We start from the raw sequence: 16,766 nt of genomic DNA on the forward strand, positions 1-16,766 counted from the left end.
GCATTGCAAGACACTATCATTGCGTTGAAATGTACCTGTGGCCTTCTTCTGTGAAATATGACTGACAGGAACAAGAATACTTATTTGCCTAAAGTATGTTCAAGTGACTTCTTCCCTTGAGTCTTAATTCTGCATTTAATTCTTAATTCTGCTATACGACAATGGGTAAAAACAAAGAGTGAGTTAAAGTTACTTTTGAGTGTATTGTCAATAAACAAACATATTAGGGATGTAACAGGTGTGCATATATACATATATATTTTTTTTTTAAAATAGATATTCCTGTTTCTTTTTCTACTTGCAAAAGAAATCATCTTCACAGAAAGTAAACAGCATCAGAATAAATTGTAAGCATCTATCCTAAACTGTCACTTTATTTACTAATAAATATAATTCCACTACATCTCAAATAATTGTTTCATTCTTTTATTTCACAAAATGAACACATTGTATATTGAAAAAAAGGGGGTGAGAAAACCAGTATTCCAAAATTTTTAACTAGAATGACTGATCCTCAGTCATTAGTTAGAATTACTGGTCCTCACTAAGCAAACAACTCAAGATTATTCTCTTTCTTTTCTTTTTTGTCACCAGAAAGGCTGAAATTAGTGTTCTCAAAGTATTCAAGAAGGTGTTTACATCAAATTCTTAGCAAGAGTTCTGGGGACACACAAATATTAGCTCATAAAATAAGTATATTTGCTCATCAAACTACAATAGTCAGGTTATTAAATTACTTTCCTGACCTAATATGTTCATAATTTTATAATTCAGGGAAGTTTTCTACTCTTGTCATGTGATTAACTGCTTCTGCGGTAAATAGTGAAGGTTTCATTACTACAAATTATCTGAAAACTTGTTTCCTCTTATTCACTTAATGTATTATGTGGCACATAGAAATCATGTCCACAATTTTTGTTATTTCAACTTCTTTAATATCAGAATTATTCAGATTGTCCAAATTCTGGGCTTAAAATGCTACTAAAAATGTTTTACTAATCCTAATATTGCAGCAGCAGCACCCACATCATAGAAAGTGAACCAACAAAAGCAACTTAATAGAAAAATCTACATCCAAAAATAACTCTATACGAAGTTTCTTACTTGCTGGAAAATGAGTTGCACTGAATCATTAAAGAAATGCATTTGAAGTCCAAAATAATGGTGACATTAAAATTTGTTGCATCTAAGCAGCTCCCAACATTGTTTATATCATGGGATAAGACAAAATGACTTTCAGAAGAACAATCACTACAACACACCCAACCTCCATCATAATTAGAGAAATTACATAATATTGTTTTAAAATAACGTTTTAGTCTAAGTGAGCATCTCTTTAGATTCTTCTAAAAAAGCTCCTTATCTGTTCTTTAAAAGGGTACATGCATGATAAATACCTGATTCACCTACATGTCAATGCAAATTCTAAAACTGTGGGGGAAGTGAGTCAAAGAAATATGAATATACAAATCCTATAACCTGAAACGTGAATATTAAATGATGATGTATTTGCATTGTCTCCATTGCCCTACATCATATGAATGTCAAACCCACTTGTGTATCTCTCTCCCTCCCTCAAACTGCATATTTAGGTCTTATGTGTCATCAAAAGCAGAATTAGAAGCATTCTAAATATATTTATATTACCTTTATGTTTATCATTTTCAGACTCTAGTTCTGCTATGCAATAAAAAGCTTATAGGAACCTCAGTCATGGTAGTTCACCACGACTGACAGTAAACACTGCGCCTGCATATGCAGAAAACAAACACTCCTCTCCGTAACAAGGCACAGATTACTAACCTTATTTAACATTCAGAATAGGCTTGTTGTTTACTATACATGTGAATCATCCCCAAGATTTCAGGCATCATAGGTTACTCCAGAGCTTGTTTAGAGTTGTAAGAAGACAAAGACACCATTACAGCTGCATTCACCTTCAAAAGCCTTACTTATCTAAATTTAAGTGATTTAGCTTAAAAGACAGTTTAAAATTCATTGCTGTGCACAACAGTAGCACAAAAGCAATCTTTAGGTAAGCCACTACTGGTGGGTCCCGGGGTTCAATACTAGGGCCAATGCTCTTTAGCATCTTTATTAATGACCTGGATACAGAGAGAGTGCACCCTTGGTAAGTTCACAGACCATACAAAACTGGAGGAGCGGCCAACACACCAGATGGGGAGAAAGTCCAAGAAAATACTTGGAAATACATCTAGTCCTAAGACATACTTAGAAAAAATAACAATTAAGATTAAAAATCTAAAGTTAGTGGCAATGTCACACAAACAATTTAGGTAGGGTATGACTCAAAACTCTGCTTCTGCCTCAGCTCATCTGTCTTGGCAAAGAAGTAAGCTGCATTAGACTTGGATACTTGGCAAACGTGTTTTCTAACACATCAGTGTTCCTGATGACACACCGAGAGAAGGGAAGGGGGACACATACTCAAGAAGTCACTTATTTTCTGAAGCTTGACATTGCAGTACAAGGAATCTCTTAGGTATAGGCAAAAAAGAGGTCTCATGCTCATTTCCCAGTGCACATGTGCACTGTTCAGTTTCTGCTCCACAGCTTTAAACCATGCTGACTTCTCTGACATGAGTACAAATACTGATAGCAACATCCTTTATTTATTCTGCCTTTATTTATCTTTCAGGGACTAAAACACCCTTGATTTGGCTGAAGACATGTAATGGGCTAAAGATCATACAATGAGCTGCAGGCTTCAGTCAATATACGCTTTATCATGTTCTCACTTCGCCCTGTCTTCCACCAAGAGATGATTTAATTTCAAGGCCAATTAAGGCTGCAAAATGTCAAAATTTACTCATAAGAGTGCTTCATAAACTCATACAAAACAAACCATTAAAACAATTAGTATGTTTTAGATTACAGTAAGCAATCAACATAAACTTAGGACAATAAGAAGTCAGTTTTTGTTTTGTTTAAACAGTAATTCTGAAAAGGCAAATAACTGATTTATAAAAGCAATACATATGTATAATTTACATCTGAAGAAATTTGAAAAATATCTCTGAAAGCAGATATTAAGTGACAAAAAAGTTTGAAAAAATCGCTTATATAGAAATACACTTTAATAAAAAAGTTAAAATAATTACATTGAATTTAACAAAAGGACTTACTACAAAGTTAACAGATTGCAGAATAAGACTTGGCAAAGACAATCACCGATGTAAGATGTAGATAAAAGCCAAAAACAATTTTTTTTTTTTTTTTTTACATATAAATATGAGATGTAGTAATAAAAATACAACTGCATGACAGGACCACAGAAAGCATCACTACTATTCTAATTTTTAAGACAATCATAAGCCTCTATCTGTGTGATTAACAGTTAAATTACTCATCTTAGGTAAAAATTCAATTAATTTTTAAACACTTAAAATGAAATATCCATTATTTTACTGTCAAGAGCAGTTAGATGACCATGCAGAGAGGACACGACAACACTTTGTACGCTATTAAAGTGCTCCAGTACTTAATTTTAAACAAACAATTACTTAAAAAAAAAAAAAAATCACCACTTCAGAATCTTATACTATTCACAATGTTTGGCAACAACTGTTGTTTACGATACAGCAGTTGAGAAAGTAGTCAGCCATGAAAACCTGACAAGAGGACCAGAAAATGAATGAGAACTCACTGTTTACTCACTCTACAACCATGAGAAAAAGCCAGATGGTTGAAACTCAACTTCAACCTCAAGGACCCAATAGCACATCCACGACAGATTTAATATGCAATGTCTGAACCTTCTCCCAAGATCAGTACCAAACTAACAACATATTCACACATCCATAGAGTCTGTACCACAGAGTTAGTTAGCTCAAGAAAGCAATACTATATCCCTAAGGACATAGTTTAAAGATGACTGTTCTGTGCTTTAGGGAAAATATTTCAGTCATGGCCCACTGGTATGGGCATAACATCTACTTAAAACTTTTGCTGTGAAATACTTCATAGTCTTCTTGTTTAAAAAGATATAAACGGATTTTTGAATGGAAAAACATATTTATCTCAAGTGAACCACGCTGTTCACATCATTTCCATCTATGTATTTCTGGCTATATGGTGTCCAACAGCTGATCTATTGACATTAAATATGGCCTGATTATGAGATTTCTTCTGAAGAATGTTAAATAACATATTGTACTGTAATGATGAAAACTGAAGTCATGCTTTTTGCCATAAATCATCACAGAGATAAAGCATAAAGACATTTTCACACCTGATTTAAAAATTAAGAATTAAGAGAAACAGTAAATTGTGGAAGGAACAAGACAGATTAACCCGACTTTCTGTCAGTTTGCTAATAGAACAAAAATTAATGAAAAAAGACATTGTTTGGTTTTTTTAAAAAAGAGGACTGTTTGTTGCTTTTTTATTTTGTTAATGCTGAAAAACGATGGAATGGACTAAATAATAAATGTCTTTACAAAGTTTTGTTGTCCTCTCCTCCCCACCCCCCCCAAAGACTTCAGCATTCCTTAAATGATACAAAAAAAGTGTAGAAACTATTTGGAATATAAAAATTCTAAGCAGTCTTTACATATTTCTTGCTTAACAATTAAATACTCGTGATACTTTTTTGCCTGTTGGCTTCCAAGATCCCTTAACAGCATTGCCAGAAAAAAAGTTATACAAGTTGGAAAAGTATTCCAGACCTTGTCAAAGCTTAAAGACACGTAACAGTTGTTCATTCTTGTTCCAATTCATTCATTACAACATACATTAGAAATATTACTGGTAATAAAACAACAAAAAAAAGAATAAAATTGGAAAACTAATGTTCATGTAAGCACATATACCTGATATCAAATCTATGAGAAATCCTATGATAGGATTGTCATCTTGTTGACAGAGCAAGATGAAATATTTGTGGGATTTGGGGGTTCATAACCTTAACTACATACATGATTCCATGAAAAAAAGTATGTGTGTGTACCCCTAAATATTCTTTCATATTCACTGAAAGGCAAGCTGTTTGGTGATTTTTTCCTAGTATACATTTTGTCAAAATCTGGTGCTAGCATTTTTAAAAGGAAATATCTGAAAGGTTTAAAATTCAGAAAAAACTTTAATTAAACAATTTTCCCCCTATTATATTTAAGTTCTGTCATAAAACTAAGGTTTGGGGAGTACTAATTCCAGATCATGTTAGGCACTTCAACAACATTAAGAATAGAATATATCACATATGAGGGAAAAATCCTAGGACCATGATTATTATGATAGCTCTACCAGGAATTTCCAAACTTTTAAGTAGAAGAGGGAAAAAAAAAGTGTGGGGTTAGAACTGGACCAAAGAAAAGGTACATAAAGAAAGAAGTCTACTTACATTTACCTGACGTGTTCCTTTGTATCAGTCTCATTACTTAACTGCCACTATTTTCATGGCTTATATTTCTTATTATTAGTCTAATTTCTTTTGGAAAATTACTTTTTAATTGCTGCTATTATGAGTATTTTAGTGCTCCTCACCTTGCCAAGGCTTGGACTTTTGTGGCATGCCGCTCTTCCTGTTCTGCTACTTTCCTTCTCCAGTTGTCCATTTCCTGCCTCAGTGCTGCAGAATGCTCCATCTCTCCATCAAGCAGGTTTCGCAGGGACCTGGAAGAAGGTAGCAGCATCTGTTAGAACACCGCTAACAGTAATTAGAGAATCCTCTATGAATCACAGAGTAAGTTATCTGAATGATACCACTAATGTCATCCTAAAATTTCTTTATTCAATGTAAAAAACACCTGATTTGATTATACAAGGATATGAAAAGCTGCAAGAAAAAAGTACCCAACAAAAATCAGTTGCAAGTGCTTGCTATTAATTTGTATTAATCTTGTCAGCATGGCCAAAGCACAACCTATTACAGTATCTACTACACCACCACACAAAAAGAATTTCCCATCATAGAAAGTAGCTTATAATCTCATCTCCATGCAGAAGTAGGAGTGCAAGCTCCTACTTCTCAGAAAGAATCTATAAGCAACATGTTTATTAGCCAGAGCAGGGGACAGGTAGGACTCTTGTCTCTACTGAGAGTACTGTGATATATCTTTGTGTGACACCTTTGATGAGATACCAAAGGTCAGCAGAATGACATAAACACGCCACCCCACCAAAAAAAAAAAAAAAAGAAAGAAGCTGAATGAAACAATAACTACCAACTACGTCAGTGTGGAGAAGAGGCAGCAAAATGGGATCAGTTGGTAGTCTCGACATGAAAAAAAAAAAAAAAAAAAACTTCATTTCTTTTAAAAGCATAAATTACCAAAAAAGTTTTTCTATAGAGTAGCAATAGTACATCTCAAATATATTTTCATTTGTTTTGTCACGTGTTCCAATATACTAAAAAAAAAAAAAGTAGGTTTGACGGCATTTTAAATGAATGACATTTTTTTACATTTACATCATTTTTTTGTCCAAGATAAACATGAGGACATTCACAAATGACAGCCACTTTCAGTGTAACATTGTTGGCGGTCCTACATCATTTCTGCACGAGAAAGGGGAAAAACGAAACTTTCTGAATATTTGCATAAACAAATCAGGACAAACTTTCACTTTTTCAGAAAGCTGCCTTAAGAGATAGTAGGAATCTTTTGGCTGTAAGTTTTGGTTTTGAAAAAACTACAACTTGTGAAACCTCCCAAAGACAAATGGCTATATGTGATTTGAAGTCGAAGGAAAAAGTAGACCTGTAAACACTACTTGTCAGTATCCACAGTTGAATATTAAACTACTAAGCATACCTTTTACAAATATATCTATATATCTATATATATATAGAGAGAGATATATATATATCAGGAGGATGACAAAAAGATTATGTCCTTTGTCCTTTATACAAAGGACAGCTGGTATTAAAGAAATCAAATGATAACAGGTTTTTGAAATTATATAGTGCCTCTTGACTAGAAAAAAGAAAACTACCTATTCTGTTCTTCCAGTTCATCCTTTCTGTTCATCATGGCCACAATAGCTTGACGAAGTTCATCTAAAGACAAAAAAGGTTAATTTCCATTTATATTTTTGTTCATTTCAGATCTAAGTCACATACACAGTGTCATTAATTAAGCAACACACTTAACATGATGTCAAGGTCATTTGCTACTCAGCAAAGCACCTAACAATTCTCTTCATCTCATCACCAACTTGAGCAATCTTTCAAAAATTGTATTATTTAAACATCGTACCAGAAGTACTGATCAAACTAACCTAGCCTGTATTTGGCTTTAATGCAAACACTGTAAATGTCTGTCTACAGCTACAACTGATTTATTTTTAATCACAGCCACATGGGGCATCTTAGGATACAATGCACCTTTTCACTGGAAATATATTAGTGAAATATATTGTTACTTGTGTACCATTTTCAAATGTTTCCTTGCTATATATCTTTGCTAGTGTTTTCCTTGCTATAAAACCTGATGCAGGACATGCAGGACAGTATTACTGTGAGACCAGAGAAGAGAGATTGATTCAACTCAATCTCAGTCTACTGTTTTAGAGACAACAGGTTTTCTGAATTCTGCTATTACCTACAAAAAACTTTTTATTTCTTACAAATACCTTCAAAAATACCTCATCACATCATTACATCTAGAACTAAAAAATAATAATAATAATAATAATAATAATTGACATTTTCTTTGAACTTGTAAGAAATGCCATCTTCAGCAGCACTACCATTTCAAGGGAGATTTGCAGTTTCAGTGAGGGGATAAGTTAAGGATCTTCTGCCTGTACACAAGTCAGTACTTCCTTGCCTTCTTTAGGGTTAGCTTTTTTTAGAGTAGCTTTTCTGTGCTGTACAGAGAAGTGTCAACTCGAAGCCATGCACCTGGAGTCCTGCAGCTATTATGAAGTTTTTACCATGCAACTGTACAGCTGTACTATTACTATTTACTATAAATTTACTGAAAAATATTAGGAATTAATCACCTAATCTAAAACAGATTTCAACTTCCAGATATTGCACAAATCCATGAAATACATGAAGCACATCTTCAAAGATTTGAATGGCTTATCTGCAAACATCTGAATGGACATGTGCCCTAAACTAATCTTTTTTTTTTTTTGAAAGTTTGTTTAACAATTTCACACAGGTTTATCAATAATTTTAGAGACCTTCTGCAGGGACAAAATACATTATAACATCCCCCTAACAGTTAAACAAACTGTTCCTGTTTATAAATACAATAAAGCAGATGACTGTGTTCTGCAAGTATTCAAAGCAGATGTCAGCGAATTTTCTGAGCTTTTACTGAAACCATATTAATGGAACTGGTATTACTTAATTTCTGCGAGCAAGCAAAGCCACTGGACAACTTTCTTCTCTCCCTAGATTAAATTCACTGGCTTACCCATAACTTCGTTCATATTTTTCTACAGTGACAGGAGTTTTTGCCCATTAAAAAGAAAAAAAAAAAAAAAGAAGATTTAACATTGTACTGTGGACCAGATTAAGTCTGTCCAACTCCTAGTAATGGACAAAATGTAAAAGTTTATACTACATCAATCGAGTGTATCAGTCAGTGCAGACACCACAATTCAAATCTGGCATTGCTAATCTGCTGGTTAATTCCCCCTTGCAGGATTCTGCAGGGTTCTGTTATCACTTGAAATCTGCCAATCCTATTTGCTCATGGTGGATTCTTTTCAAACCATTTCTGCTTCTTTGGCCATGGAGAAATTAGACAATTATTTTTCCACCCATTCCACATTACAGCTTGAGAAGTAGCTGGCATTAGCAAGAAACATTTCAGTAGGTCGAGGGACTTTGCACTCCATTAATTCAGCACAGAAAGAACAATTATTTTGGTACAGTAACTTAGCATCTTTATGAGTTCTCTATACAGACAACCTAAAGAAAGATTCCAAATCTTGTAGAGAAGCCAAAGTAAAATTTGTGGGTATTAAACACTAACTTAAAAAAAAAATTGAGGTTTCTGCTTTCTCCGTCAATAATATTACTAGCATTCAAAACCAAAGCTGCGATTACATTAAGTACTTAATCAGATTTCCTAAGGCAGTGCTCTCAGCATGAAGAATGTTCTAGCATGCTTCTTCACCCATCACTCCTACTGCCATCCCTGTGCTGGCACCAGTGTGTCCTTGCAGGAACTGATCCAGCTCAAAATCACATTTTTCTGCTGGGCTACTTTTCAGACAAAGAGTTGCCAAGTGATCTTAGTGGCAAGTTCAGTACTGCTGCTGGCAAAAGCCACACAGCAGAAAGCAGGCAGGGCAGAACAGAACACCTTTTTAGCCATTAAGGATGAGGAGTACAGGGCAGAACATCCTTTTTGCAAGAATAGAGTTCTGACCAGGCAACCACTGCAATTTATGGAGCAATTGTAGGGAGAAAAAAAAAAAAATCTTAGAGCGAAAAGATTTGATACTACCAAATAGACTATCCTCCAGTATTTTCATTACTGTTTTTCAGAAGAGTCTGTAATAGCTTCTTACTTACTAGTAGTTATTTTGGAGGGAAAAAAAGACTGTATTCTGAGACTTAGGTATTATTTTATTAGTATTCTTTTGGTCATGATGAGACACTGCCACTTTATGGGCAGCTTGGAAAAATTGGAGTTTTTATTTTTGTTTTGGCACCTGCAGAAAATTGTTGGATTCTAGTAGTCCTAATACGTAATGTTATGATATGTAACCACCACTAATACATAGTGTTATGAAAATGGACCACATTCTGTCAACGTGAAGAGTAAAAATTTGTTTAAAGGATGAGGAAAACAGAACAATCCAAGAATTGTTCAAGCCTTATACAAGTGTATAGTACAAGCAAAAAACATTCACAGTAAGCTTTCACTACAGTAACACGACAATAAAGTAACAATCTCTAACTATTATGTTGAATTCAGAATCCTCCTCAAGAAAGCATTAAGCCAACACTTTAAATATTTCAAGAGGGTCACTAAAATATGGTAATGCGACAGTCTGAGTAAGCTGCTATTATTTCTCTGCTTCTCAATAAATTAAAGCCATTGCCACTCAAACAAGTTATTGTAGGGCTGACTGTACTAACACTGGGGTCACTACTCTACAATAATTGGTGGTATACATCCCGTCTGTTTAAATGTGTACTGAGTTATTAACATTTAACTGACAGATTTTAAGTTGTCTCCACTTTTCCAATTCTACCTGCCTATTCAAACTGTAACCTTAACTTGCCTACTAACTTGATCTTCTTTCCCTTATTGCATCTTCTCTCACTTCTCTCTGCAACACAAACAACGTGAGCAGATCATGTAAGCAAGATTCTCATAAAGACTGTATTTTGGTAAAAAAAAAAAAAAAAAAAAAAGGAGCAAAAAGTCTCTTGAAATAAAAGTTAAAATACTCTTATTTATATTTGAATTTTTTTTTCCCGAAAATCATAGATTTTGCAGTATTGTTAAAGATATAACAAAGCAGACACTACCAATTTCATGATAATGTATAGGAATGGGAATTAAGCGAATCAGTGCTTAATTTAGGACCACAAAAGCAAACACTCATACTCAGTATTTCTCCTTAATTTTGTCCAACTCCAACAGCAGTGGAGGTGTGGAAGGAAGCATCAGCATAGACGGCTGGACTGGGCTGGACAGCCAAGGTTCTAGGAAGGCTTGCACAGCCTGTGCTTACTTTAGTATTTACTAGTGCTAAATAAATATAGATTACCAAGTTAAAAAAAAAAAAGAGAAACATTGTTCACAACATTTTTTTTCCAAATTCATGATATTTTGATATAACTGAAGTGAATTAAAAGGACATATCCTATCCTAATTCAAGCCTAACATTCAAAACTTTAAAATTGCAATTTCCTACTCTCACCTGTGCTTCTCTAAATTTTTTGCAGTATGTGAGAGCAGTCAGCTGAACACAACAAAGTAAATCCAGCATCATGCACTGCAGCAAGTTGACCTCAAATCTGCCAGAACATCCACAGTTCATTACTCTTGTTTGTGTGTTATGCTTGCCTCAGATCAGTTTATGATTATAATGTTTTTCCAGCACTTATATTTTACTCAGTGTGGGGGTTAGAAGAAGGAACTGGGGATGGGGTGGAGAGGGAATCAGGATGATACACACCAACTTGAAGGTTGTACCAGCAACCACAAATTTCTGACTTCCACCTGCAGCCTCAATCTTTCTCCCTCTTTTCCCCACCCTCCCCTTTTTTCTTTTAATAAAGCAGTGGGAAGATAGCCAAGTGTAACCGCTTCAGACAACTGTTTGATGTCAGAGTTTATGTCCTACTTCTGAACTGCTTTGAGCTTGATATAGTCATTTACGCTCTGTAAAGTAATATTAACGGAAAGAAATACACTACTTTCATAAGAAGCAGCATTAGCACCAACATATCTAAAATCCAAGTGATAATCAGTGTTTCATAAAGACAGATATAAAATAACTCAGCAAGTCTTTCAAATTATGTAATCTTAACAGCTATTTTCACAAAACCACCTCAAAAAAAAAAAAAAAAAAAAAAAGACTCCCAGGTACAAACCAAAAACTCTAAACCAATTCTTTCTTTAGCAGTAAAAAAGATAACATGAAATTCCAAGAATGTGCTTATTAGATTTTTCATATTAAATCTCACATTTTAAAATTCCAATAATTAACTTCTATTACTGAAATTAATCTGTAGTGCCTAGTTAGTAATAAAGTAAATATTTGTTTTAAAATGTTTTTAATTCACTTGCATACTACTTGAATAATCTAACTTCTAAACAGCTTTCATAAATTCACATCCAGAGCATGAAATAGGTTTTAAAAGTGACACGCTTTATGGAGCACCTGTCAATTTCCCAGCAATCTCCAGAAAATTCTTAAGCTTCACAACTCTTAAGCTATTTAACCAAAGAAAGATTGGATAAATATGAGTTGCAATCACCTGTTATGAAGAATAAGCTGTAAGTGAAATCATCTCTCAGTGTACACAAGGTCATGCAGCACTCCTCTGCAATCCTGCAGATAGAATACCAGGGAGGGCTGGGAGCAGTCTACAGAAATGATTTTTTTTATTTTCCTGGATGCAAATTTACACGGGTATCTTCTGAGACAAAATAAAACCTTCAGCAGACTAGTTACATCTTAAATAAGAAGTCTGACCTTTCAAGACATGCTACCAAAGCCACTTGCATGAACATTGGCTATTAAGGCTTTACTGCTCCAAAATCCTCTAAATATTAGCCTGTCATGTCACTATTAATACGGCAAATTTTAGTAGGAAATACAATAGACAATATACTTTGGGCCTTCTACTGTGGAAAACAAATTGTCCTAACTTTAAAAAAAAAAAAAAGAAAAAAAAAAGTTAGCACTATACAAACAAAATGGAAAGGAAGAAGGGGAAGAACAGATTCAGAAAAAAACTCTTTTCAAGCTTTGTCTTCAGAATTAAACAGCACAAAAATCCACAGCCACTGGAGACCTCAAAGTTTTTCTCTCTACGCTATTGCATTACATTTTTCTTTCCTGATGTGTTAGAATTAGTTGCCATGCAACCAAGCTATAAGCCTCACCATTTAATAATTCTTCTGGTAATTGCAATATAGAAAAAGAGCTTCAGTGTCTGGGTTCATCATAGCACTGAATTCTTACTGTATAGAGAATCTACGATCTGTAATAACAAACTTGAAAAAAATGATTTTTATTTAATGTATCTAGGATCAGCTATTATAAAGATATTAACTTAAAAGTATAGCCAGCTGAATTTTCATTATAGTAATTATTTACCAATGGTTCTACTGGCTTCATAGCTTATGTGTTTCCTCAAAACCTTGTCTGAAATGGAAAGCTAATGATTATGTTTCTTCTGATATTGTGGTTCATTTCATTTAGAAACTGCTAAGTATCAACAATTGAAAATCCCAAGGTTTACTTTGTTTTATAGCTGTCCTAACTACACATGTGCACTGAGCAACTGAAAGAGACCAACTGTGGCCCCTGCTGGTACCTATGAAACAATAAAATGAAGTGCAATAAAAACAGGACATTTGCCATTAAAATTCTACGACTGAAAAACAAAGCTAAAGCGTAAGTACAAAAGGATTAGACTATAGTAACACCATGAACAGAAAACACCCAGTGACCAAAAGCATCACAGTGCTTTCAACAGTAACTTCATCTACATCTTCAACTGTCACTTCAAAGTCTCAAACTAGATTTTCACTTTATAAAGCACTTTGTAGGAAAGGATTTTTCAGCTTTGTAAGGCTCACTCAGCAGATATTTACTAGAGCCTGAATCAGAATCCAGCAAAAATTCATGGCTTACTTTTAACACATCAACCAGATACCATTTGAACATGAAAATAGAACACAGGGTTAGAATACCATAGTGTTCATTCATTTTGATGATTTCATAAATCACTTTCTCAAATGAATCTTGTCTCATCACTTCTGTATTCCCAAATGTTATCATTTAAGATTTGTACATATTTATGTTAAAAAAAAAAAAAAAAAAGACGCACACCCTAGAGCTATAGGAACAAAGCCACATAGACAAGCTCAGTTACAGAACTTTCTGTACAGAGAGAAAAAGCCAAACTGTCCAGCTATGCAAATAAGTAAGCCAGTATAAGTATTAAGTTTTCTTTCTGCAAGTTTATGTAAAGAAAAGGATGGAAGATGGAATAAATAAACAGACATTACTACTGATCTCTCTCCTACAGCAAAGGCCATTTTATTCTGTCCAGTTCAACCCTTAACACTAATGAAAATAAGTCTTCCACCTTAATCTTAAATAAAGTTTTTGTTCATGAAAGGCCACATTTACGTTTGGAACAGATTTTCCCTATTAAAACCATAGACTGAGTAGAGTTCTTGGGTTTTTTTTCTTTGCTCTCCTGGCATTAAAAAGCAGGACAAATAATTAAGATCACATCAGAACAAGCCATTAGCATTTTTAGAACGTGCAGAAATTGAATGATGTTAAACAAATTAAATCATTACTATTAATTTAAATACTGAGGCCACAACTAGTATAAGAATATTTATAGCAGTTCTGTGGAAAAAGAGGCTCATGTCATACAAGCTGCAATGAACCATAACCTGTTATCAGCCAATTCAGAATCATTTCTAATGTGACCAGCACATCAGAAATGAAGTGCTGCATGCCTCTCTAAATAGATCTCCTCGAAATAAGAGTAGAAATGAAGGACTTCAAAAGTTAATTCCATTAATCTAGATACATCAAGGAAGTACTTACTAATTGTCATGGATTCTGGCACAGTGGCTGAAGGCAACATATTGCTTAAAGTATTCACTTGAGCTGCAGGATTGACTTCCAGTCTAGTCATAAAAGTACAATGTCATCAATTAATGAAGACAAAAACCTGAATTCAAAACTGAAGCAAAAAGAAACTAGAAGTCTCGTCATCTATTTAATGCATGTAATCATACACAGAAAACAACTCATATTCAACCAACTTCTGTTTAATTAACCTTTAACGTATCCGTTTTATCTGATTTTTCAATACACACAAAAAAGGTTCAAATCAACAGACCATGGAGAGTATGGCTAATAAACAACAACATAAAAGCTATTTCCAAAACCTGGAGGCTATGCTTGCTTATCAATTCAAGTTGACATAACTACGTGACTTCTTGAAAATGACCAGGAAAAGTACAACTATAAAAATAGGGAAGTGTAGGCTTTCACATTTGTCTTTCCAAAAATTTCCAAGAGTAGCCTGATAATGGTTTGTTTTCCAATACTGAGTAGCTATTTGTTAGGCAACAATACTAAACTAGCAGCTATAGGTGGAAAGCGTTTTTTTGCTTTTTTTATTTTAAAACATATTTGACATGTACCTGTAAGGATGATCAGATCTTCTTGGAATCAGTTCTACTGCATGAACACCACTTTCATGCCTCTCTCCGTTCTCCAGGTTATCTAAAGTAGAATGCACATGCATAAGCGTCTTCAATTAACAGTACTTAAATAAAGCAATACTTACCTTTACTAAAGAATTGTAAGTGTTTAAAAGCTTTCTCCAAAGCTGGCTTCTGTACTTTCACACTGAATGCCAGCAGGACTGTAACATAGCCATCAGTTTAGCAAAAAATTATTGCAAAACTTCTTTTTATAGTTTAGACATTGACATTTAACATTGACAGCGATGTTGTAAATCTATGAAGAGACTTCTTATTGAAGTTATTTTTGCAAGCCCGAGGAGTTTAATTAACATGGCATCTGATACTCATTACAAATCTGTTTTGTGACTTGCAGGAAATAAATCTGTGGTTAGTTCCCAATATCCGAAACCTTGCAAAGGCACCAGTCCTTTATACATTCCCAACAGAGCACCATAGCTTTTCTCTGACTTATTATGTATACATTTAGTACATAGGGCTGTGAACCAAATACCAGGAATCAGATACTTTTCAGAAAAGCATGGATAATATACATCTGTCCACACATCCACAATTGTCAGCATCAAAATATACACATCACTGGGCCCACTGTAATAGTGGGTCAGGTAAAAGGAAAAAAAACACCACCTACCTTCTGTGAACATATTAAGAAAAGAAAAAAAAAAGAATCATTTACATTTTCTGGTATCAGTATGTAAGGGTTACAAAGTTACCCTAAAACAAACCTGAAATTATGAGCTAAAAAAATATTACATAGAATTTAAGAAGCAGGAAAGAAGTTGATGGGAATTAGAGTTATGTCAGGATGGCTATGGAGAAGAAAGTTCATTTTTTAAGCTGTAGAGTTTACTGAAACTCAATATAGATCTGTATATTCCAGTTTTCTTCCAGGCACCTGACTTTTGATTCAGGCTCTCTCATCTCTAGGTACATGGAGATATGATATGCCCTGACACATCCTTGAAGCACAGCAGCAGACTAAAATTGAAAACTCATATAAGCATACAACACTATGTTGTAATATATTTGAAATAGATACATATCTTGTTAGTTATCTGTGTAAGACCTTTGAAGTAAAACACTGGGTTAAACTCTGTATTTTATAAAAGCTCACTATGCTTTAGCAGCAATCTTATCATAATAATAATGAGCCTGCCAGTTACCGGGAAAGCTAGAAGAAAATGGGTTGTACTTTATATTAGCCACTCAAATTTCGTAAGAGGTACAAATGTTAAAATACAGCAGAGGGCAGTACAGCATTATTGTACGAATCATGTTATTCTTATCATCTTACTTACAGAAGTGAATTTCTTTTTCACAGCCACTCAGTTAACAGTCTGTTCAAACTCCCAGCATAAATAATGTATATGCAAAAAGCATGAAATATTTTACCACTACAATAGATTATTTGAATGCCACTGAGAAGTTATTAATAGTCACTGAAAGGAGAACACACACCCCAAGTTTTATAAAAGCAATGCTTTATAAACAGCTAGCAAAATATTAACTTCAAGATTTTTGAGGGGGAATTCTTTTGTTTTGTTACCAATACAGATATTGGACCTTCTTTTCTATACCTTTGACCATTCTCATTGCTTTCATCAAGATCTCTAAATGGTCCTCATCACCGTTCAAGTGCGGTACCCCAAACTACATATAATATTGCAGCTGAGCCAAATAAGCATAAACTTACAAGTGATACTTCCATTTACGCATCTCAGTATGAAATGTGCTTTTATTGTAGAAGCACAGAACTGATAACTTACTATCAGCTTGTATCCCACTATATCTCCCATATCCTTTTCCAAAGAAGTATTTCCTAGCCAATCATTCCTTACCCTGTATATACACAGATAACAG

The 16,766-nt window shown here is 34.1% G+C and overlaps 1 protein-coding gene across 1 annotated transcript in view; it reads right to left on the reverse strand.

Moving 5' to 3' along the window:
* Nucleotides 1–16,766, reverse strand: part of SNX29 (sorting nexin 29) — a 133,931-nt gene that overhangs the window by 95,255 nt on the left and 21,910 nt on the right. The window contains exons 10-13 of the mRNA XM_082772164.1: nt 14,844–14,925; nt 14,239–14,321; nt 6,955–7,018; nt 5,506–5,634 (exon numbers count right to left, since the gene is read on the reverse strand). Of these exons, the coding sequence (XP_082628290.1) occupies nt 5,506–5,634; nt 6,955–7,018; nt 14,239–14,321; nt 14,844–14,925 (358 nt within the window). The remainder of the gene's footprint in view (nt 1–5,505; nt 5,635–6,954; nt 7,019–14,238; nt 14,322–14,843; nt 14,926–16,766) is intronic.

This window comes from Aythya marila (assembly GCF_965140915.1).
Source record: "Aythya marila genome assembly, chromosome: 15".
In the NCBI taxonomy this organism is placed as follows: Eukaryota; Metazoa; Chordata; class Aves; order Anseriformes; family Anatidae; genus Aythya; species Aythya marila.